At 47.8% G+C, this 24,907-nt stretch overlaps 1 protein-coding gene across 3 annotated transcripts in view; it reads right to left on the bottom strand.

The window, feature by feature from the left end:
- Positions 1-1,096: 1,096 nt before the first annotated feature.
- Positions 1,097-24,907, bottom strand: part of ADAM19 (ADAM metallopeptidase domain 19) — a 54,581-nt gene continuing 30,770 nt past the window's right edge. Inside the window, exons 10-23 of one of the 3 annotated variants that reach the window (XM_032800452.2) lie at positions 23,631-23,715; positions 22,813-22,952; positions 20,790-20,967; positions 19,055-19,144; positions 16,341-16,536; positions 15,220-15,328; positions 14,117-14,321; positions 13,299-13,376; positions 12,872-12,980; positions 12,623-12,767; positions 12,102-12,186; positions 9,627-9,857; positions 5,948-6,094; positions 1,097-3,947 (exon numbers count right to left, since the gene is read on the bottom strand). In XM_032800452.2, the coding sequence (XP_032656343.1) occupies positions 3,900-3,947; positions 5,948-6,094; positions 9,627-9,857; positions 12,102-12,186; positions 12,623-12,767; positions 12,872-12,980; positions 13,299-13,376; positions 14,117-14,321; positions 15,220-15,328; positions 16,341-16,536; positions 19,055-19,144; positions 20,790-20,967; positions 22,813-22,952; positions 23,631-23,715 (1,846 nt within the window). In that variant the 3' untranslated portion in view covers positions 1,097-3,899. The remainder of the gene's footprint in view (positions 3,948-5,947; positions 6,095-9,626; positions 9,858-12,101; positions 12,187-12,622; positions 12,768-12,871; positions 12,981-13,298; positions 13,377-14,116; positions 14,322-15,219; positions 15,329-16,340; positions 16,537-19,054; positions 19,145-20,789; positions 20,968-22,812; positions 22,953-23,630; positions 23,716-24,907) is intronic. The other 2 variants (XM_032800453.2, XM_075068201.1) reach the window with 2 other exon arrangements.

The following is a 24,907-nucleotide window of genomic DNA, read 5'->3' on the forward strand; positions in this document are numbered from 1 at the left end:
TAGCCAGATTAAAGAAAGGGAAACTCCTTGTCCACGTATCTGGAAGGGAGGACTGTTGTCCTTAAGGGCTCTCGTCAGTCGGGATGGGGGACAGGCGGTGAAGGGATGGACAGAAAGGCCAGGAAGACTTGGAAGCATTTTTTTTTTAACTATAGTAATTAAAATGTGTATTTAAGATAAGGGAGGTCTCTGAGGATTTATGTTAAAAAACTATATATCTGAAGATCCAAACATTTAAGGCTAAAAATGATTGTGCATCTAATTAGCAAGCATTTTTAGAGATTGTTATAATCTTCACCAGCTCACTAAATGAGAAATATTTTTTAAAGCAAATTTAAACTAAGTCCCTGTAGACTGACATGTTTGTGTAAATAGTTACATTATGTTTTTGTCAGTAAATAGAAACTGACAGTCTAAAAAATTTATTTGGGGCATAAGCTTTCGTGGCATCTGGAAGTGGGTTACTGCATCAAAGCTTATGCCCAATAATTTTTGCTCTAAAGTGGTCACAAGGACGACTCCTTGTTTGCTGATAGCAGACTACAGGACTATACTCTGAAACTGTCAGTATATACCTGGGGGTTGGCAAATGCTGTTTAAACGGCTCATTACCTGAATGGCTCTTACAGTTTCAATGTTGTGCAATAGGTCCTGGCGTGAGGCTTTTTCACTTTTAACTACTAGATTCCCTCCCAAGGAAGACTCACCAGGCTGCAGCAGCCATCTATGGGAGCCTGCAGGAAGGGTCAGAACAGGGATAGGAAAACAAGGTGTGTGGACGCTAAGACCCAGTGGTGCCCCAAATTTTCAGGTGCCCTACGCAGCTGCCTATGTTGCCTATGCCTAAGGACGGCCCTGGGTGAGGGAGTATCTTTTGTTGGACTAACATCTGTTGGAGAAAGAGAGAGAAGCTTTCATGCTAGACAGGGTCTTTGCAGTGCCTGAACTTACCTAAACGTTTAGAAAGGGCCTTTTTCCTGGAATCGCATCACTTCTGAACAGGGCACGTCCCTATTTAAGAGCGTATCAGTCACCAGGCTGAGATAGCGCTGCCTGGCATTGACTCACTTAGCAACACTCCCATGCAACAGGTCAATGACAATTAACAAAAAATTTATTAAATAGAAACTAGGCAAAAGGCACAATGAATTGCATTATTCAAGTATTTGCATAGGTGCAGAGACAGCATTGTTGTAAACAATACATGGACAAAGAGAAAGTGACATGTAGTTTGAATATGTTCTCTCAATATTTTTTTTTTAATCACATTTTAATTTCTTCCCCACCTTCATTCACTCAGCTCACACACATGTGGAAGTGTTATGTGATTTACTGAGCAGTCCCTTTTGGAGGCTTTACAATATCCCAGAACTGCAGGGTTCCCTTCAGGCTTCAGGGCATGTCCAGTTGTTTTCTGAGTATTGTGTTCCCTGGCTCTATCCCCCACCCATTGAAATCAGTGGAAAATATCCTAAGGATTTCAATGGGCCTGGATCAGAATCAGAGGCTGTAGCTGAGGTGTCACTGTCTGAAGGAGTTAATAAGGGTGTGTGTGGTTTTAATATGATGTTGAGCTGTGTTGAAAATGTGCATCTTGTGCTGATAGGAACTGAGGCCTAACTGCATGATGCATCCTTTCCCCCAACCCTGTGTCCATCTAGTCTGTAAGCTCTTTGGGGCAGGGACTGTCTACCACTCCCTGCCCAGTGGGGGCTCACTCTGGGCTGGGGCCTTGGCATTGCTGTAATAAACACGATTTATAACAATAAACAGAGTGGTAAAAAGCCAGCTAAGGTGGCCGTCACAATCACTGGAAGATAAAAAAACCCTCTGAGAAATAACTGGCTGCTGGTGCGATGCCCTTCTTATCACCCTTCTTGCAGGGTCTTTGCAAGGAAACTATTCAATTAAAGAAGGGCCTACAAAAATACTTTGATTTTATCAAACTGCAAATGGCTGCTTTGCATGGAAGCACTGATGCCAGTGGACAGTAATCAGGAGGAGGTGTGGAGAAAAGCATGTCAAGGATAGCGAGAGTCTCTTACAGCCCCGTTTGGGGGGCATTGTTGGTTGGTTTTTAAGGAGTATGAAAACCCTCGACAGAGGGTCCAAACAACCGTTGCAGTGAATAGACGGCTGGATGGTAACAAAGTGTCTGTCTACTTATAGAAATGCTAATGTTGGAAAAAATGGCTCGGTCCATCTTTAGATGCCAGCCAAACCTAATGTGAATGTTCAGAGGTATTTCTTCATGGTCAGGTAGCAATAATGGAATCACAGCCCTAGAACAGGTTTTGCAGCAAATTCGTACGGTTTCTTACACGGTGCAGCCTGGACTATTCATAACAAGTTGGACATGACAGCTTCTGTGTTTCTAGCTCCGGAATTGCTGATGTTCACACATGAAGTAATTTCAAGCAAAACAGAAAATTGCTGGGGGAACAAAATGTTCCAAATCTAAAGTCTTGAGATAAAATGTGTGGAAACTCAAATCAGTTAAAAAAAACCCCCAACAAATTCACCATGTTAAGGCCCTAGGATTAGGACCTTCAGTTTAAAGTGCACATGGACAACTGCCTCCACCAGGTCCATTTAGAGGAGAGTTCGGCTTCAATCAGCTGTCCAACAAAAGCACCATATGTCATATAAATCTTCCATTGCTCTCCTAACTGGGGAGCTTTAAAGTTACGTTTCTTGTTAGTCTGGTGACCAGGTACCCAGTGTTGCTCTGTATTGCTCAACACAGAATGGAGGCTGATGGGCTACATACAGACAGTGTACTGGTCTGGTCAGCTGGGGTACCACATTATGGCAGGAAGGTGCCACCACCTGGCCTTCATTTTAACTTCATTTGACTGTTTTCCCTGTATTTTCTTTGAGAGTATTTCTGTAGTACCTAGTCTAAGTCCAGTGACACTGAGAAGGGCACATAAACCAAGCTGGAAATGCCACTAGATCTTACACTTACATCGATAAGACAAGACAGAGGAATACAACCAACTGGCCATGATGGAAAGGCTCTAGCTAAGGATGGTCTGGCTGGGAGGAAGTTCCAGCCCAAAATCATCAGCAAGCCCAGGTTACTTCAGCATGGCATATTTTCCACTGTTTCCTTCCCGCTGCTGGCCAGTCGGCCAATGCCCAGGGAAACAGAACGGACTGAAGACTTTGATAGCTATGTAGCAGTGACTCCCCTGCAGCTGTGGCTGCTCTGGACAGAGCGAGGGAAGCAGAGTGGCTTGATCCTTAGAGCACCGCCTCTCAAGTCCAGCAGCTGACAAATTCAGATCACTGAGCACCAGAGCACTAACTTACTGATGAAATATAGAGTGTAGGTAAAGCCATGTTCGGCCCAGGATATTAGAGACACAAGGTGGGTGAGGTCACATTTTTTAAAACGTGGAGCATTCTCTCTCCCCAGCCCCACCCTTCTGCATTATAAATTGCACAATAATATGTCACTGCCATTTTAATCAAGTAACTCTTGTATTGCAGGAAGCCAAAGGCACAGTGGGCCAAATTCAGCCTTGGCGTATACTGATGCAATTCCCATTGGTGTCACTAGGTGTTGCATCTGCCTACACTAGGACTGTGATTTAGTTGGGGATTGGTCCTGCTTTGAGCAGCGGATTGGACTAGATACCTCCTCAGGTCCCTTTCAACCCTGATATTCTATGATTCCATGATAGCGACATCCATTTGTGCAGGGCCGGATGTGGCCCAGTGAGCCAGGTGGGAAACATGGGGCCAGGGGAGAGGAGATCAAGCTCTGTACATGACCTGTGTATCTGCTTCCTGGTGACAAAGACATCCAGTTCCTTGTGAGATCCCAAGTCGATATGGAAAGCATCCCTGTTTGGTTGTATGACCCCAGCCCTGTGGCACAGAGTGCCTGGCCATCATTTTTTCAAGGCGTTCACTCCTCCGGCTAGCTTCACGGTTGAATTCTGGTGTGCAGAGTTACAATGGAAAAAAAAAAAAGACACTGAAATAAGTATTTGTGAAAAAGAAAAAGCTTCTCACTTGTTCCTATCCAGCTTATACCACAGAGTGGCAGGCCAGACTGTCTCAGTCCAGCTGACTGATGGAAGAAACGTATGGGAACCCTGGCAGCATCATGCCAGTTCAGACCTGTATCCCACCTCTGGCAGTGGCCCATATCAGACTTTTCACAGGAAGGCTCAAGAATCCCCATAATGGACACTTCTAGAGTAACCCACCCCTAGGGAAAGTTTCTTTCTATCCCCAGGCAGTTAGAGGCTGGGCTCAGACTTTATAGTAAAGTTCCATTTATAAGCTTGAGTCAATGATTAATAGACACTATAAGCACTTTACATAGATGAGTAATGTATTCTAAGCAAGAAACAAAGAATTTTGAATTCACGTTAAGAAAAGGCATCTATATGGACAAGCCTATAGGGTCCCAACCTCAGGGCATAATAAATGTTTGCAGCCAACTGCATATGACGTAAACCTTTCCTTGCAGTTTACATACATGAGTAATGCGTGTTACAGATGGTTATAAGTTAGTCACTGGACAGTGGTGTAGCTGGTTATAAGCCATGGTCTCAAACAATCTCAACAAATGGTTAATCAATTTTTAAACACCTATTAATCGTTTATCAACTCTTTATCAATGGAACCCTAATATAAAGAGTGACAAGATTGGAATTTTCTCCGAAGCAGGAAAGTTTATATCCCTTATCGTTCATTTTTGTTCAATCTAATATATTGGTGGATATTTTCAGTAGTCATATACATGTCTAATTCTTTAAGAATCCTGTGGCAATGAGTTCCACAGGCAATGTGTTGTGTTAAAGCAGGTTTACTCTGATCAGGTCCAAACTGGTTGCCTTTCAGTTTCATTGGATGGCCCCCTTGTTCTGAATTTATGCAAAAGGGTAAATAGGAGTGCCTGAATTACTTTTTCTATAGCCTTCATTATTTTGTACACACCTACGTCATGTCCTGTCTTATTCTTCTCCTTTCAGAATATCTCCTCAGAGGCCGTTCTGAATAATCTTTTACGTCACCCATCCCTGGACCCCAGAACGGAACCCAGGTTTCTGGATGAGGGCCTGCCATCAATTTATGGTTATACACTGCCATCGTAATATTGTCAGTATTTTTTCTAGCCCATTCCTAACATATCCAACATGGCTGCCGCTGTACAATGAGCAGAAGTTTACTCTGAGCTATCTACAGTGACAAATCAAGTCTTTTCCTTGAGCGATAAAGAGCTTATTTAAAAATCAACCTGATGTCTTAATAGCTAGAATTCTTCCTTCCTGTGTGTATTGTCTTGTATTTAGCAACCATTAATTTCATCTGCCATCATGCTGGCCAGTGAGTTGGCTTTGAAATTCCTCAGCACCTCACTAGTCTTGACCAACGTAAATAATTGTCTGTCATTGGCATCTTTTGCCACCTAGGTCGCTGCTCGTGCCCTTCTCTAGACCAATAATTAACATAGAGATTTAATCTCTGGAAAATGCTATGGGAACTAGAGAATTAAAAAGCAACTCAAATGCTGTGGACTATAATCCAGTCAGAGGATTGCCTATATTCAGCAATTCCCATGCCTGATTTTTTGTTTCTATTAAAGACTATTTTGAAACAGCCACTGTCCTCGGTATCCCTGGAGAATTGAATCCATTCAATCATTTAACCCAACAAATACGTAGTGAGAAATGAACTAAAATTAGTGCCACCAACCCTACAACAACAAACAGGTGCGTGCAGCCCAGCACTCATAAACAACCCAGCCACAATAAACCAGCGAAGGAAAATATCTTGGTGATAAAACCTTCTTGTTTCCTTTAACTGCCCTGCACTAGTGGTGTTTGTATTTTAATAGCCAGGTGATTTTATATCTCTGGAACAGCTGTGCTTTGTGGTGGCCAGAGCATGCTGCTGTCCTCTGCTGCATTCTGTAAGCAAGCCCTACCTCTGCCAGTGGTGGGTGTCGTCCTGGGTGCCTTCCAGTAGCAGGTGGCGGTAGCGTTGTGGTGTTAATCATTGGCACAGTCCTGGGTCCAGTAGGGACGGGGTTAGCCGGCAAAGCTTTCTGTGGTGGGCGGGGTCTGGCAGTATCCTAAGCAAGAAACAAAGAGCTTTGAATTCACATTCAGGAAGGGCGCCTCTATGGCCAAGCCTATGAGGTCCCCAACCTCACAGCATAAGAATGGTTTGGAGCCAATGGCTCATGACTTAATCTTTTCTGTGCCATTTCCATGGACGACTGCAGTTACTGAGAGCCTAGAATCCCATGTAGTGCATCAGCACAAGCCCACTGCCGGCCCTGACACTGACCTTTGGCACACATGGCAGCATCCTAGCTCTCTCAAGAGCAGGCATTTGCCGGCTGCAGATTAGGAGCTCTGCAAAGAGCACGGAAGGTGGTTTCGCCCACCCTGCCCTGCGCCCAATTTTTCTCCCTCCTCATTACAAAGCCCAGGAAGTCACTAGTTAAAAGGTCCTGAGCGTCTGCTCGATTTCCTGGCTTGTATTGATTGCCAGCGCTGTTACTGAAAGGCTTCCGAAGGGGCTTCCGAATCCGACATCCACCTGATGCCTCTTAGCCATAATGTATAACTGGCAACCAGTCCATGTCTGGGAGGTGTCTGCTTTAGCCCCCAAGGAGAATATCAAGCATTGCTTTGAAAAGGAAACAACTCCATGTGGGGGGCGAAGGCCAATGACAGAACTAACCTATCACCTCTGGAGACCTGTACTCAGATCTGCCTTAGATCACAACGGAGGGGGACTAGCTGGCTCAGGGCATGGGCAATGGAAGATGGAGCTGTCCATCTCTAGGTCACAGGCTTGGATCTGGTCCAGGTGGCTTCTGACGGTTGTTACAATGACGACTCTTTGGTGACAGGCATGAAATGGGCTGGTGGGCTCAGCTCAGCCCAATAACTATTGGACAGTGGTCCACCTCACAGCACGCCTCCCATGCTGGTGGTCTCAGCATAGAGGCTGAGGGCTGAATGGACATGGGGAGAGGAAGGCTGTCTCCCTCGGAATCAGAGAGGGAGCACAAGTGGCTGCTGCCCATGACTAGCGCACTTCTGCCTCCAGAGCTTTCAATTCGCATGATTTCCTGAGCTCTGATCTGGATTGGAAAGTCTCAGCCCAGTACTGAAACTCAGAGACTTTAAGGTCAGAAGGGAACATCATGACGATCTAGTCTGACCTCCTGCACATTGCCGGCCACCACCCCTCATCCACCTGCTCCTGTAACAGACCCATAACCCCTGGCTGAGTTGCTGACATCCTCGACTCATGGTTTAAAGACTAGAACTTACAGAGAATCCACCATTTATACTAGTTTAAACCTGCAAGTGACCCATGCCCCATGCCGCATACACACAATACACACAGTAATGCACGCACACACATATATAAAATATACATGCAAATGCTCACACACACACATACACACCAGCATCTGATTGCAACTAATTTTTTTAATACAAACAAACAGAATAATGACTCTTGTCTTGCAACAAACAGCTGCCTCTGGGATACTTTCAGCGTTATATTTTCTAGTCTCATAACCACATTCAGTGCAAAACAAATGACTCTTGGGAGCAGTCCACAGAGGACCTACTCACATGGCACTGCTCGGATGCTGTGTGTAGCCATTGTGCTGCAGGTGCTGATGTAATAAACAAGTCTGCCTTTATAGTTTGGAGGACACCCAATACCCCATGTTCATCTGAACCTCAATGGTTCCCATCAGCTAATGCTTGGGTATTTATCACCACTAACTCATGAGTCCTGCTCTTGTGTTCAGGTGGGAATTTCTAACTCCTTCAGTGCAGTCTATCAACAACTGTGTTCAGAGAGTCCTTGTAGGTACACAAGTGCTCACATGCTGTAGATCCTTAGGAAAGACACTGACACGGAGAAATACAGTGAAACCAGTCATTGTCCATCTATCTTCTAATCTCTGTGGCCCTCACCCAATCAAATGACAGGGGATCTTTCTTCCTGAAACCTCCGCAGAAGCGTTCCTCTGCTGTGGGTCTGACTGATACAACTTCAGCAGCATCGCACATCTGGGTGTCACAAAGAAGAAACATGTGTCTGGAGGAAACTTGTCAACAAGCAGCCATGAGGGATATTTTCTCATTATTGATCAGAGGCTGCTTCCTGCTTTTGTTTGCATTCTTTCCTGTGAATAGCCTAATTGCAGAATTGTCCATAGGAACAATGGAGCTAGAAACAAAGCCCATTTACTGAAATCCTGTGTTATTCGGTGTTTTGTTCTCGTTTCTCCTCTACACCCTTTGGAGACGCTATCTGAAGCCAAATTCCTGCTGCCTCCTGTGTTGCAGCTCTCTTACTGGCATGCATCTTTGGAAGGTTTTCCTGTGGTTCTGGCCCTAAGCTAGTAAAAGGGCTTTCAAGGAGTTGCGGGTGGTTTAAAGAGGGTTGTATGCTAACTCAAACGAAATTTAGCAATTTAGCAATTACACGCTGCATGAGGCCTGATAGACAGGGAACAACCTAATGTACAATCCAAGTTTGGCCAATCTGCAGCCACACAGTGCTACACTGCAGCCTGAGGATGTACCTCCAGGGAATGCTCCCAGAGGTGGCCAGATCGAGATGGACTATTGCATGATAGGGCATAGCATTGACTGCTAATTGCATGCTGGAGGTTGTCGTCTCCATAGGCTAAAACGCTATAAAAGTCAAGCGTGACTGCAATCTGCTTCTTTAATACAAAACGGGTGTGGCCCTTAGGCTCCTGGCAAATTGTCAGCAGGTACGTTTACACAGCAAAGACAAACCAGCAGCTGGCCCATGTCAGCTGATTTGGACTCATGGGACTCTGGCTGCAGAGCTGCTGTGTAGACCTCCGAGCTTGGGATGGAGCTTGGGCTCTGGGACCCTGCGAGGCGGAAGGGTCTCAGACCTCAGGCTGCAGCCTGAGCCCTGCGGCATGGACCAGCTGCAGGTGTCTAGTTGCGGCGTAGACATACCCAGTGTGACCTCAGTTACACAAAGACTTGATGCCCCTGCTGAAGGAAATGCTATTGCCTGACACTGGCTAACAGTCTCCTTTGCACGCAGCTGGACTGGCAGCAGAGGCATCAGGAGAACTGACAGAGCTGAATGAAGAATCATCATTGAAAAAGCACACCCAGGGGGGAACATTTCCAACTGCAGTATGAGGCAGCAGGAGCACATGTGCTAACCTCTCCACTGGGAACAAATAGAACTGTTCTGCAGGAAGAGGTAACGCAATGGAATTCATTCATCTGCATCTCATCTCAAGAGATGTGAGTGAAACCTAACGTAAAGCACAAAAGACCTGAGTCCCTGGTGGTTCCATACCACAAACTCCTGTGCCCAGTTCAGCACAGCTCTCAGTCTGTGCTCAGGAGAGGCCCACATCAGAGAGAGCACAGGTGGGGGAAATGCATCGTTTGAGCTGCATTAGGGAAGGTGAGCCACTGATCTCTGCCCCATGCCCAGTGCTAATGACCATCATAACTCTAATGTTGCCATGAGCAGTTAGATTCCAGTACGTTCGCTCAGAGCTGGTGGCATGTTCCGACCATAGTAAAGGACAAACAGATCTATGGCAAATTGTAATGTGATTCCTTTACCTGTGGGACTGAGAGTTTTGGAGCAGGGGGTGCTGGCCTGGTGGGAGGAATTCGTCTTGCAGTGTCCTTCAGAATCCCATCTACTCGATATACCGGACCAGGGGATTTCCTGGTGTCGTTGCTGTGGCCAGCTGGGAAAGCAGGTGGTTGCTGTATATTAATTTTGAGATCTGGGGCTGGTTTGGGGTGAAGCACAGCAGGTTTCGATGGGATTTCTGGGGTGCCGGTAGCCTGCATACAAGTCATACAAACACCAGGCATTATTTCCACATCAGACATGCTGCCTTCTCTACTCATTGTCGCACCTCTCTGCCTCTTCCATGGGCAACACATGCATTGTCGCACCCCCAGCAATACAGCAAAGAGTACTGACTACAGAGTCAAACTGACCAAGAGACTCTGTCTTCAGCCAAGTATATCTAGCAAATGTTGATCATTCTGGATCATTTTGCCTGTGACACAGTCTCCACCAGGAAGTTTACAAGTGTTAGCAACAGGTGCACTGAATAGTGTAGAAAACAATTTGGCTGTGATTTTCAAAGGAGCCCAGAGAAGTGAGTCTAGGGTTGCCAACTTTTTACTCACACAAAACTGAACACTCTTGCCCCGCCCCTCCTCTGAGGCTCCACCCCCTCTCCAAGGCCCAACCCCTGCTCACTTCACCCCCCACCACCATAACTTGCTCTCCTCACCTCATTCACTCGCTCATTTTCACTGGGCTGGCTCAGGGGGCTGGGGTGCAGGAGGAGGTGAGGGCTCCAGCTGGGGGTGTGGACTCTGAGGTGGGGCCAGGGATGAAGGGTTTGGGGTGCAGGAGGGGTCTCCGGGCTTGGGGCTGGAGCTGAGGGGTTTGGAGTATAGGAGGGGGCTCCCGGAGGAGGTACAGGCTCTAGGCTGGGGGTGTGGGTTCTGGGGTGGGCCAGGGATGAGGAGTTTGGGGTGCAGGAGGGGTCTCCGGGCTGGAGCTGAGGGGTTTGGAGTATAGGAGGGGGCTCAGGGATGAGGGAGGAGGTATGGGCTCTAGGCTGGGGGTGCAGGTTCTGGGGTGGGGCCAGAAATGAGGGATTCAGGGTGCATGAGAGGGCCCTGGGCTGGGGCAGAGGGTTGGAGTGCAGGGGGCTGGGGGCTCCAGCTGGAGGTGCAGGTTCTGATGTGGGGCCAGAGATGAGGGTTTGGGGTACAGTAGGATGCTCCGGGCTAGGACGAGGAGTTTGGAGTGCAGGAAGGGACTCTGGGCTGGGGCTGGGGTGCGGGAGGTGTGAGAGCTCTGGCTGGGGGTGCAGACTCTGGGGTGGGGAACCTTTTTTCTGTCACAGGCCATTGACCCACAGAAAAAAAATCAAACACGGGCCACTCAGCCACCTGTGGGGGCATGGAGACACAGGGCTTCCCCTGCAGTGGGAAGAGTTGGTGCTTGTGGCTCCAGCCCCAGGGCTGGGGGGGAGACCGTGCACAGTCTTCTCCCTGCAGCGGAACAAGCTGGCACAGCAACTCCTGCCCCATGGGGGGAGGGGGGGTGCCAAAGCCAGATGAAATTAACCACGGGGCTGGATCTGGCCCACGGACCCTAGGTTCCCCATCGCCGCCCTACCATAGGAGCCAGAGGGGGGGACATGCCGGCTGCTTTTCGGGAGCCATGTGGAGCGGAGGCTAGTGGGGAGCTTGCTGAGCCCCACTGCACCACCAACCGGACAGTCAATGGCCCGGTCTGCTGTGCTGACTGGAGCTGCCAGGATCCCTTTTCAACCAGGTGTTCTGGTCGAAAACCAGACACTTGGTCACCCTAAGTGAGTCATTCAAAATCATAGGACTGGAAGGGACCTCGAGAGGTCATCTAGTCCAGTCCTCTGCCCTCAAGGCAGGACTAAGTATTATCTAGACCATCCCTGACAGGGGTCTGTCCAACCCACTCTTTTAAAAATCTCCAATGGTGGAGATTCCACAACCTCCCTAGGCAATTTATTCCAGTGCTTAACCACCCTGACAGTTAGGAAGTTTTTCCTAATGTCCAACCTAAACCGCCCTTGCTGCAATTTAAGCCCATTGCTTCTTGTCCTACCCTCAGAGGTTAATCAGAACAAATTTTCTCCCTCTTCCTTGTAACAACTTTTTAGGTATTTGAAAACTGTTATCATGTCCCCTCTCGGTCTTCTCTTCTCCAGACTAAACAAACCCAATTTGTTCAATATTCCCTCACAGGTCATGCTCTCTAGATCTTTCATCATTTTTGTTGCTCTTCTCTGGACTCCCTCCAATTTGTCCACATCCTTCCTGAAATGTGGTGCCCAGAACTGGACACAATACTCCAGCTGAGGTCTAATCAGCCCAGTGTAGAGTGGAAAAATGACTCCCTGTGTCTTGCTTACAACACTCCTGCTATTATATCTCAGAATGATGTGGAGACAGAAGCAGACTCAGTTTAGCACTATGGCTGAACAATGCCTCTGAGTAGGTTTCTGGTGTCTTTGTCTCTACCTTTCTGTGTTCCTGTGGGGTTTTCAGCTTGAAGGCTGGATTTGCATGTCCGTTCACACCAGACTGATCTGGAGCAGAGGCGCTGCTGGCAATCAGAGAGAGAAAAGAGAAGAATGGTTAATGAATTTCCTCTCTCTTTTCTTTGCTTAAATTTCAACAAGAAGTTTCATCAAAATTTGAAAACAACATCCACCAGCCCAACCAGCATGTTTAACCATGTCGCCCTCTAGTGACTAAACTTTACTACACAAACTGCTATTGTGACATCCGCAAACATCTGTGTCATTCATTAGTGGCTGCTGGCCAACAGAATCGCCTATGGAGACATTTTCTTGTGCCTATTCTCTAAAGGGAAGTGTCTGAAAGTTCAGTCCATGGAGTGATCTGCATAACATGAACGTTCTTCAGTTCTTGACAGAGAGACGGATAATTAGATACAGGAGTTATCTGTGATTTCTCTTCTCTCGGACGCTGGAAAGGTTTGGGACAGAGGGAGGCAAAGAATAATCCTGAACATTCACCCAAAATGTTGGCTTCTTTTTGAAGGGATGATGGTCTCTTTTAGAGGCCTGAGTCTGTCCCTCCATTTATAGCAGCAAAACGCCACTGCTATTCCGATCAAAAGCAGGATGGAAACCAGGACTCCTGCTATCACTGGAACCAGGCCTGAGAGCAAGAAAACAGAATCAATCACTGTGTAAGGATCTTCCTTCCCCAATCCAATCCACTCCTTTACTAGTGACCAGGAAGATCAAATGAGTCACACCCACTTTCTTGGGGCAAGGGCCCGCTGTCCAGGCTGCCTCCGTTCCCAGGTTTGTTGCAGAACGGGGGCGCCCATCCGTTGTCGCAGTGGCAGTTCTTGTTGCTGTTGCACACCTGTTTCGGGAACAGTTAGGGACTTTATTGGCAGCTGCTCAGCTCTGCTATTATCCACACACAGCCACAAACCAAACACCACTCTCCAGCCCCTCACATGGCCCACATGGTAGAGTCAGTTTTCAAAGGCACAAATTGGGAGTTAGGCGCCCTGTCACTTGAATGGGATTAAGAAGCAGGAGACCAGAGGAGCTCATGTAAATGTGACACCAAACTGAGTTTTTAAGTATAAATAGCTCCGCAAAATACCATGCACAAATGTACAGTGGCTTGTCCCCACCCCAGCCTGAAATGGAGGCGAGACAGAAAGACACTCACTCCCCGCCCATGGCACTTCTTCTGACACCCTTCAGAGTCAAAGATGGATGTGTTCCTGCAGTGTCCCTCGAAGCAGACCTGTGGGAACAGGAACCAAACACCCTGTCAGCTTTCTGGGGGAGGGACTGTCTCATTGTTCCATGTTTGTATAGCACCTGGTACTGGGGCCGGAGGCTGGCTAGGACCCCTGGGGGCTACCAGAGTACAGATAATAATAAATAATAATGTCAGAACTGAAGCCATGGCCAGCAGTGAGGCTTGGCTGGTCTCCAAGCTACTGTCCATCCCCACCCTCGCCCCAGTGAATGGAACTTAAGACACGCGATGGAGAAACTGAGGCTAAGAGGCCAGTTGATTTGCCCAAAGCCACACAGCAGGCCTGTGGGAGAGCTGGTATTAGTTCTTGACTCCCAACCTGGCACTCGTCGCTCTAGACTGCACTGTCTCCGAGCACAAGACTCAGATCTAACATCGTCCCTCTCTTTCACATGGCAAAGATCTAAGGCGTAGCCTTTTGGTATTGGAGTAAAAAGGAGCCTTCTTTTGCTGCTCGAGAGGGGAACTATTAGAAACATAGGGCTGGGAGGGACCTCCTAGGTCATCGTGTCCAGCCCCTATTATAGCAGGTCACCTGCGGTAGGGATGCTGTGGTATCTCCCAACACGTACGCAGAAGCAGCTCATGTGACATATGTAACAATTCCCCAGAGAGGCAGGAAGCCTCAGGTGAGGATTGTTTAATAATTATGGAACATTTTCCAGCTGGCAAAGCCACACCCAGACTTATCCAACAACACCGTGGTACGCAGCTGTACCTACATGATTGTTCCCACACTTTGTTCCCGTCATCACCAGGCCAGGGTCTAGCATATCCCCTTCACTCTCTTCAGCACCATACACATGGGTCCCCCGACACTTGATCGGCCTTCCCTCCACCGTGATGGTTGTGTCTATTGAGACAGCTCTGGACTCCAGCGGCTTGGAAGCTGAGCTCTGGCACTGTATCTTCCCACATTTTGCATCTCTGTTTGAAACGTGGAGACAGGGTGAAGGATTGCATTGTGCCTTCTGGTTAATGTTTCCATTTTATTCCCACAGAATTAAGAAAACTCACATTAAAACCAACAGATAGGAGGGGGCGCTGACCAATTTCTGAATTTACGTCAAGTCGTTAACGTTCATTGGTTCAGTGGCAACAGAAATAATGAGCCATTGAAAGCCAGTTTAAGGAATAATCCTAAAGAGACAGGCTTTGTCACTATTTCACCTACGTACCTGGAGTAAGCCAAATCCAACAGACTCATAAACTGGACACAGACTGCAGGGCCCTTTGCCCCACCATATGTTAAGACTGTTCAGTCTGAGTGGATGGCCATGGAGATGGACATGAATGCGCCTTTTAGATATAAATATTGGGCCTGGCTGAATAACAGGGAACAACACCTAGCAAAACTTTTTCAAAAATTCCCTTCCCTGTTTACTGTTGGGTAGTCTCATCCTTTTTTCTTCAAAATTCAGGAGTTTTTTTGGTGAAATCTTTAAACCTGGAAAAATTTTGAGCAGCCCAAACAAGTATCAATGCTAGTATCATAAAGAACTGCACAGTTCTAATTGGGATAAGGGTGGTCTGATGGCAGGGCGAGGGCATTAATATGAATGGAGGGTAGCTTGCTTTAATCTGGTGGTCCTTATCTTAGGAGGGTATCATAGAATTGGAAGGGACCTCAGGAGGTCATCTAATCCAACCCCCTGGTCATGGCAGGACCAATCACCAGATTTTCACCCCAGTTCCCCAAATGCCCCCCTCAAGGATTGAACTCACAACCCTGGGTTTAGCAGGCCAATGCTCAAACCACTGAGCTATCTCCCACCTTCTCATCACGTCCCTACTAGCAGTTATGAGTGGCCATTCTGCATTCTACCTCATCTCACACTTCCTGTATGTGCCGTAGACTTCCTTCCCGCAGTTCCCATAGGTGTCACCGGCAGCGTTCACCTTCTCAAAGCACAGGTCAGGTGCAGGCCTTGCTCCTGTATGGAAGAGACTCATGTGACTGACTCTCAGGGAAGGTGGTGGCTTCCTAGGGTGACCAGATGTCCCGATTTTATGTGGACAGTCCCAATATTTGGGGGTTTGTCTTTTATAGGTACCTATTAGCCCCCACCACCGTCCCAATTTTTGACACTTGCTGTCTGGTCAAGCTACAGCTTCCTCAAACCCATCTCCCATCACGTGTTCATTCTTTTCCCTGACAAGCTGATGGATGACAACCTATTACTGCTTGCTCCCAGTGAGCAGTGCAGGAGAGGTTTTCCAGCCGAGTGTGGACAGCCTGGGACAAGTCCTCAGGAACACAACACTGCTGGGTGGTAGCCCTCTAGGGATGTAGCAAACAGGTGGAATGCTGGGCACCACTGGGGCTTTCTGGCTGGCTGTCATTGGTCTAATTTGTACAAGCACTTGGGTTTGCATTTGTGCTTCCTCCAACCCCAACTGGTTTCTTCTGGATCCCATGGTGAAGTCATAATTCCATGCTTATGAGGTCATAATCTGTCACCATGGAAATCTACAAGTCCTCTGTTTATCTGAAAACAGATACAACACGGGCAGAGGAAGTAGAAGCTTCTGCATGCTGCCTCTGCAATACACCTCAACCCTCCCTGGCCACTTCTGGAGACAGTTACGGGGAGACAGCATGCTATAGCATACAGAGCACTGGCCGACAAGTCAGGAGACCTAGGTCCAATTCCTGAGGTGGCCAATGACCTGCTGCGTGACCTTGGGCACATCATATTCCTTCTTTGTGCCTGTTTCCCCTCCCACCCTTTGTCCATCTGGTCTATTTGGATTGGAAGATCCTCCAGCTGGGGATTGTCTTTCATTATGTTTGTACCATGCCCAGCACAATGGGACTCGATCTCATTAAGGGGTCCTAGGTGCTACCATAATGAACAATAATAATAATAATCTAAAACAGATGATCAGTCTTGCAAAGACCGTCTCACCAGGGAGCCTATTTCTCTGCAAGACACTTCTCCTTACCAGGCCCCCAGAGCTCCAAGCACTGCTGCTCGTAGGTGAGACACATGCCAACGTAGCAATACGCCCTCCCTCCTGCACATGGCGTACCGTCCATTTGGTAGAAGTTGGCGGGGCAGAATGCTGACTTGCCAGTGCAGTGCTCTGGCAGGTCACAGGGTCTAGACGTCTCCCTGCAGAGAGTTCCTGGAGCCATCAGCTAAAGAGATGGAGGGGGGAGGGGAAATCAATGGGTACTTCTTGCCTGACTGCAATAGGATTTTTTTTCTCTACAGTTAGAAAAACCTACAAGCCGTCTGATCTAGCTGTCCCACAGCTTTTAGTCTTAGCCACCCTCAAACTGCTATCAATTGAACTTTCATTAACCAGCTAGACGTGTTTAAAAGCACGTTAAATCTGCTTAAGCCCTTTCCTGTCTCTGGTTAAAATGAGATGGGCGAAGTACAGTACCTTGACTCGGTGAGTATCTAGGATGGCTGGGAACCCAGACCTAGTCATTGAAACGCTGTTAGCATTTTGCAGCCCCGTGGAGGTGGACATGGGCACATTGTCACTATAAGACAACTACACACACACCTGTGTGAGGATTAATCGCCTAGCGAAACTGAGGGTCTTTGAACGTGGCACGTTGGGCTCCAAAACCAGACTTACGTTCCCGCAAGATCTAACACAACAGCAAAACTGTTTGACGCGAGCAAGGCAGTCAGATCACTCCAGTGGAGGGCCCTGTTTGACATATATTTACACACCGCTCATCACACCCACTGAGTTGGGCATAGTGACATCTGGTTGTAGAGTTTGCAACCACTGGGCCAGGCAGGCATATTGTTTGCAGAACTTAAGACTGCTACATCCAGGCTCGGAAGGAGTTAAAACAACCAGGCTATTTTGACCAGACTTTTCTAGGGAAGCGGAGATGTAAAGTGAGATCCAGACATTCACGGGACACACCCTGCTGCTGGAGTTTCTCTAGTTACCTGCTATGCTAGAGGAATTCAACTGTTCACTAGGAGGCTAAAGACAAAGCTAACATCCAGTCGCACCCCCACAAGGAAAACGCTCCTTCTCATGTGCAGGTTTCTCCTGGGACACAATTTCACTCTTTCACCGACCACTGGGGCAGAACACAAAAACAGTCAATAAACTGGTAACATAATCCAGCAGGGAACCTACACTCCTAGCCCTGCAGTGCAGTGCCAGTTGTCTTTTTGGAAACAGAAGCTTGTCCCTCGATGCAGTTTAACCCCTTGTAATCACAGCACGGCACCAGCGTAAGCCAAAACAGATGGCGCTGGTCTCCCCAGGAGATGGAAGGTGGAAGGGAAGGGGAGAAAACTGACTTCTACACTGTCTAGACTACCCACATTTTTTTAAATTGCAGAAGCCTGCAGAGTTCACGCCACTGATCACAGAAGAGGCTACAGGCAGTAACAAAGTGACAGGAACTGAATCCAACTGGCCACGTGTTTGAAACGACAGGGACTATGACCCACCACTCCTACACACAAGGACAGCATACGCTTCACGCAACACTCCAGTGGAGCAACGAATTAACCTACATTTATGTACTGAAATCTTATTCATATAAACGACAAAGACTTGGAAAAATTGCTAGAAATTTTAGCTGCCTCCGTTGTTGGGGACCTAACTTTAGGTACCTGAAGGGCTGTGCTTTGCAGAAAGTGTGGAGTATCCGTTCTCTGAAATTCTGGCATCTTTAATGGGTCTGAAGTTGGGCACCCAAAACCATGAGTCACTTTTGAAGATCTTGGCCTATACTGCTTCAAGCTGAGGATATCGGGATTCGGGACACAAGGGTCTTTTCTTCCTCCTTCTCTGCAGCATTTCTCTAAGCAATAAGGCCACAGCCTCAAAGGCAGCCTCCACCTTTGTGCCAGAAGCCGATGACGGGCAGCGAGCAAAGTGGGGACGAATGAAGATGTCTCACACCCTGAGTGGTGGATGTGACCAGGGGGCTAGATCTCTGCATTCTACCCTTTGCCCCACTGTTGACTTCAGGTCCAAAATCAGGGGGCTGGGACCTATCTGAAAAGGTCTCCCTGGAGCCTGGCCAGTGCTATGGGGCCTCAGTGAGCTAACAGCAGGAATCTATCGGCTGTAGGGGTCTGTGTTTTTTTTAATATGAAGATACACCTATCTCATAGAACTGGAAGGGACCTTAAAAGGTTGTTGAGTCCAGTCCCCTACCTTCACAGCAGGACCAAGTACCATCCCTGACAGATTTTTGCCACAAATGGCCCCCTTCAAGGATTGAGCTCACAATGCTGGGTATAGCAGGGCAATGTGCAAACCACTGAGCTATCCCTCTCCCTATAGGGTGGTATGTGCCTATCACCATGGTATCTGTTGCCTTTGGACAGAGAGGGAGATACTTGCATAGAAGACTGCAACTGTATTTAAAGGTGCATGTTGTATATGAGCTGTTTCTCAAAATATTTTATAGAGATAAATAATAGCAGAGGGGCAAAGAAACTAGAAGGCACAAGCAAGATACGGCTGCATGATTTGGGGAATCCAAACAGTTCCCAGGACTGTGTTCCATACGTCCTTTCAAATCATTGGCAGGAGGAGCCGTAAATTTGGGGCCACATGCTCCTCGCTCCGTCAGTTTCCCCTCAGCCACTCCCCTGTTCTGACAGCCCCCTGACCAACCTCTCTCTTCTTTGCTAGTAAAGGGAAGATGCAACGGGCCCCACCTTGCACTGGTGACAGCAGGTTCCGTGTGCACATTCGGCGCCAGGCTTCAGGGAGCAATCGATGGCATTGCAGCAGGGATTATTGCACTCCTGAGAGAGAGGAACAAGAGACATGCGGTGTTTATGAGGCAGATGTTCTGAGCCAGAAACACCCATGTGGCCAGTTGCCAGGACAGGGCTTATCCCATGCTTGTCGATGATGCACACAGTGTATCTGCCCTCCTTCCTCTCCCTGCATGTTCAGTGCAACTGGCCCTTCTAGAAAGCCCTGCACTTGTCTTCTAGCTGCAGCACTGCTGCTAAACTGTGTATGTGTCCTGGCAGTAGTATGCTGTTGACACCCTTTCTAATGAATGGAAGGTAAGCTCATGCTGTGTGCATTTCAACTGGTGGCTCCGGGCTGCTAGCCCCAGGAGGGGTCTGTCTCATCCTGCTTAATCACAGAGAGGATAACACAGGGAAGCACAGATTGAAAGAAAGGAGGCAACCTGACGTGTTCAGAGATGAAGCTGCACATAATTCCAGCGAGCCAGGCAAACTGCAGTGCAGATGAGGCTCGTACGGCTGTTGGAAAGGCCAGTGAGTCTTCCACTCACGTTTTTTCTGATTTAGCTCTGGGTCCAAATCGATTGCGGAATCTAGATCCCTGAACTTCAACTCTACTTCTGGCTTTGAATTTTGCAAATGACAACTCTTCTTTGCATCAGGTCAAACCAGAGTTCCCTGGACTGTCTGAAATCTAGAACTCACTGCAAATTTTGTGGTGTGCCCACTCTACCCACCTAGTTTAACTGTATTTTAGAGATGTGTGGTGGAGCGATTGCATTAAGATGGCAACTAGAATACTCATACTTCGCTCTTATGTAGCACTTCTCACTGGTAGATGTCAAGCACTTCACCCCCACTAACATTATCCCCATTTTACAGATTGGGAAACTGAGGCACAGAATGGAGCTGTGATTTGCACAAGGTTAGCCAGCAGGCCAGTGGCAGAGCCAGGAATAGCTAGTGCTCTAACCACTAAGCTAAAGGGCTTCTCTACACTGAACTCCCATCCTTCCGCTCACGCAAACGCTCTTCCCATTTATTGTCTGTTTCTTTTGACCCAGATTAACCCTTCCCTGTGGATTTTTCAAATACTTTCCGTGGTAAGTGCTTTAGCTTAGTATAGCTCCTAAAGCTACAAGCATCCAGCGTGCATGCTCTCTCTATACATGTCTCCTGCCAGCATGCATGCTGGATGTTCCCTGCACTTGCCTGCTGCCAAAAGCAGTGCTGAATTCGTAATCACTCTTGCAAGGGGCCATCAGCAGGGATTAATCCGAAAATCTTCAGCATCAAAAGCACAGACGTCTGTCACCTGAGCTAAAGGAGTCACTTCATTAGCGGATATCAGTAATAGGCTCTTGTCTTCTATGAGCATCAGCCACTAGAGAGGGACATGACCCATTTAGCTAGCAAGTTACAAACGCATGTTACCATTATTGTTTGTATTGTGGTAGCCCCCAGAGGCCCCAGGCAGGATTAGGGATGCATTGTGTTAGGTGCTGTACATACAGTTAGACAAGGTCTCAGCCTTAAAGAGCTTTACAATCTGCACCCATGTTAATTGTACTTTATGTACACGTGTCTCCTGCACCTATAAATGCTGTGCACATATCATGGGTTTGTGTGCCTGTCGGCTGCATCGCATTCGCATCACTTTCTCCCATCTCAGCCTCAAACAATTAGTTACCTCCACTTCTCCACAGTCACATTCCTCCCCATCTTCCAGGTAACCGTTTCCGCACCTTTTCCCTCCGTATAAAGTATTGGGGTCTGGCATGTTGGAGAGACATATCCCTCCGCCGGACTGCAGGTACCTGTCCAGCTCCTTCCTATTGCACGTGTTGAATACCCTGGGGAATGGGTGCCTGCACACAGATCAGGTCAGAAGAGCATCGCATGAGAGGAGGTTTAAGGCATAAAGCACCAGAGCAAATGCACACACAGGTAGACCCGCTCCTCCTCTGAAGGTTGGGCTCCCCCTGGCACTGCAGTGAAGATGCACAGAGGGTGAATTTGGCCTGTGTGTTCATGGGCAGGGTCAGATTCCATCTTGTATCCAGGTTACATCGGACAAGGAGTTTAGATTTCAGCTTTGATGCCTCCATTTCCCATGTGGGGGATTCAAGGTGGGAGAGTCAGGAAAAGGCATAGCTGTCACTCCATCCAAGAGGTTTTCTTAATATAAAGTATTAGACTAAAACCGAGGCTCCAGTAGGACGCCAGATAGCAAATGAGAAAAATCGGGATGGCGGTGGGGGGTAATAGGAGCCTATATAAGAAAAAGATCCAAAAATCGGGACTGTCCCTATAAAATCAGGACATGTGGTCACCCTAGGCTCCACATACACAGCCCCTAAGGAGATACATCCTTGGCCACTCAGTATGGCTTCTTCTGAGCTGTTAGAGTCACTTTTAGAACCTTACACTTGACACTGAATAATTGGTTGTGAATCTGACTGATAAAAAGATTTATTCCCCCCCACACACCTCCTACTCAAGTGGAATGGGTTTAAGTAGGTTTTCTGTTACATGGCTTTTTAATTTCCTCTTGGGGTGTATGTGTGTATATGTACATGTATGTTAGACAATGCACATGTGTGTTGCATTTGTGTGCATGTTGCGTGTGCGCACACATGCCAACGTACCGCCACTTTCCCTCTTGATATTTTTCTTTGTTTGTGAAAACTCAATGACTTCAAAACAAGGGGTTTAAAAGATGGGCTTGTGTTAAACAACTTCAGATGTTCTTGGTTAAAGGACGGGTTTGTTTCGTTTCACATAACAAGGGGATGAGAAGTGGGGGGTGGGTTAGGGTTTTTTTATTAGTACAAAGCCCAGCTCTAGAACTTCTAGAAACTCTTCTGGAGCCCTGAGGAGTGAATTTTTCAGCAATACGAGGGTGTGTGGCTTTAAGGGAGGAGGGCAGAGCTAGGGATTGTGTGTGTCTGAAGAAACACAGAACCCATGAAAAATTAACCCTGAATCCCCCTGGGTTTACACTCTAGCTCTTCCTCCCTCTTCCCCTCAGGACTTGTGGGCCCTTTTCTTGAAAATAAAGACTTGTAACCACTCACCTGAAATAGAAGCAGAAGAGCATGGGCCAAATCCATTTGCTGCACCACCACTCCCAGGGCAAAACTACGCTCTCACACCATTAACCTATTAATTACCCCCAGTTAATTGACATTAAGTGGAACTGAGTTCTCTTAACAGGAAGCTCATAACAGGCAGTGACAACCCCAGGTAACCGACTTAGAAACATGGCTCCGTAGCTGCGCCTTTTGATGGTCTCCCAGGTAATCGCTTTGCCCTTGGTTACACATGCCTGGGAGTACAAACCCTACTGTTATACAGGTAAAAGTCCCTAATACTCGTAGGGGTGTTTTACACACAGAGCACATGCAACTAAATCGCCTAAGCCCTCCAGCTGTAGGATGAACGCTGCACGAATACTTTGGCTGACCCCTTCATTCCACTGGGGTCAGTCATTTGGTAAGGGGCAGTTTAATTTAAACTGGGAATTAAACTAACTGCTCCTGTCGCGTGACCCAAGTTGCCACTGAAGAGGTGTCTCCGTAAACCTGTTACATACAACACCCAGCGCTGGACCCAGCTTCATGCTGCCTTCTCAATGATCCCTGTTCCCCTGGGTTCTCTGGGATGCAGCGGGTTTTGTTTTCCTTAGGGAAGACCACGGAAGAGCGACTCACCCCGTGGCGGCAGCCATGATGCAGCCTCCGTCCTCAGCGCGGGCGGCACAGCAGCCGGCCGAGTCGTGGCTCATGCCCAAGTTGTGGCCCATCTCATGGGCCACGGTGGCAGCGACGCCGATGGGGTTGTCGGAGTGATCCTGGTCAGAATCAAAGAGCAGCGTCAGTGTGTCACCGACACGTCGGCCGAGCGCTCGGGCCAAGAGGTGCATTTTCTGCTGCTGAAGATGGGCCTGCAGTCACGCTCTCAGCCAGAGCAGCCTGCTTGATGGGGCAGTTTGCATCCAGGTCTGGACGCAGCAGCTTGGGCCCATCTCTGTCTGTTTCAGATATCTGGTGCAAAGTGGCCTGCTAGCAACGAGCACCAATCTGTACTGCCTACGGCCTGTCTTGTCTGGGCCATAATGCTGTACAACAGGCCTTTTCGTTTGGTTGAATTGAATATTGCTGATCGTTAGACCCCAGTTGCCTTTTACATAATAGGAGTGGTGGCACCATGTGCTGGATTGCTGGCACCCGAGACTGAAGTCATGAAGTCTTGTTTTCTATGCACAAATGCTCCAGATTCAACTCCCACCTCAATCTTCTCCCCATCAATGTTTTGTCGGGACTGTGTGTGCCTGGGATTAATGAGGTATCCAGAGCCTTTCATGCATGCATGGAGAATTGTTACCTGGGGTTGTCTTTAACCTTTTATGAAAGGGAATGCTGGAGACCAACCTAAAAAAGCATTTTCCCTTTTGGTTTTCTGGGAGGCAGCTATCACACATATTTGCTATGCACAGGAAATGCCTGATTAGTTGTTAGCAATAACTTACCATGTTCACCCCTCCTGATTGGAAATCGGAGCACATGGCCATCAGCGGAGCTAAGCCGATTGTGGTGCCCTGGAACGACATCCCACTGAAAACAATCCGGAGAAATAATGAAATGGGACAAAGATGTAGTCTGAGGTCTTGTAGAAACCAGTGCTGTCTGTAGCGTTATGAACTTACATCAGACCATAAGGAAATGGTCTCTTCATTAATACCTTTCCTGCTATCTTCCCAGTTTAGCTTTTCAGCTCCATCATTCCTCTTCCAGAACTAACAGTTCACCTTACACCATGATCAAGCCATCTGGACTGTGCAGCCAATCTGACTGCTTGTAATGGCCTGGTGATGTTCCTAGCAGATAACTGACTTCCTGGACTTGGAAACAAACACACAAGAGACTGTCCACTGATAATCCACCCCAGGCTGTATCCTAAGCTCAGGGCATGCTGGGGCCTCATGCTGGGAATTTAATGAGTGCTGGGTGAATACCCAGGCAGTGCAGATCTATTCCAGGGCCTACTCTGCTAGCTCAGTGCATTGATTTAAGGAGTCCTCAATCACCTGGAATGCTACACTGCCCTTCTGAGATTTTAGAGTCTCATAAGAAAGCAGTGGCTTGGGGAATCGCATCCGACCAGACACCCAGAACAGTATGAAAAACAGAATGAATCTGTCTGTGACAAACTTCATGGAAAAGGTGTTGCATCTGTGCATTTTCTTTTCACCAGCTCCCACTCCACTTCCCACTACCTGCTAATGGGGAAATTCTCACTGGAGAAAGAGGCAGGACTAGGGAGCTGCTGCAGATTGTTCTTCTAACAGGCCCACCTTGCTGGCCCTGCATCCAGTGGCACTAATCAGATCAACAGGATGAGTCACTCTGATTAGCCAGCTAGCTCCCAGCCCATCCGCCAAGCATGTCAGAGTGCAGAATGATGCACTTGCTAATACTGGCCCCTGTCCCAGAACTGGCTGAGTGCCTCCTGCAACCTGCACCCACTGAAGACTGTACATCTTGCCTTATGGCCCAGATCTTCAGAAAAGTCTGTGCACAATTGTGCATGCAAAGATGCACAAGCATTTGCACATGTATTATGTATGCACAATAATGGGAACGGCAGTCCCCCACTTCAATGTACATGTACTGTGACTGCATACCACTGGAGGGTATGCACCTTTCTAAAGCTCCAGCCCCATGAATGTGTTCCAACTAGAACCTCATCCCTGCTGATTTCAAACCTTGTCCCCAGATCCTTTGGGCAGAGAGTTCATGTTATTCC

Source organism: Chelonoidis abingdonii, chromosome 7 (assembly GCF_003597395.2).
Source record: "Chelonoidis abingdonii isolate Lonesome George chromosome 7, CheloAbing_2.0, whole genome shotgun sequence".
Lineage (NCBI taxonomy): Eukaryota > Metazoa > Chordata > Testudines > Testudinidae > Chelonoidis > Chelonoidis abingdonii.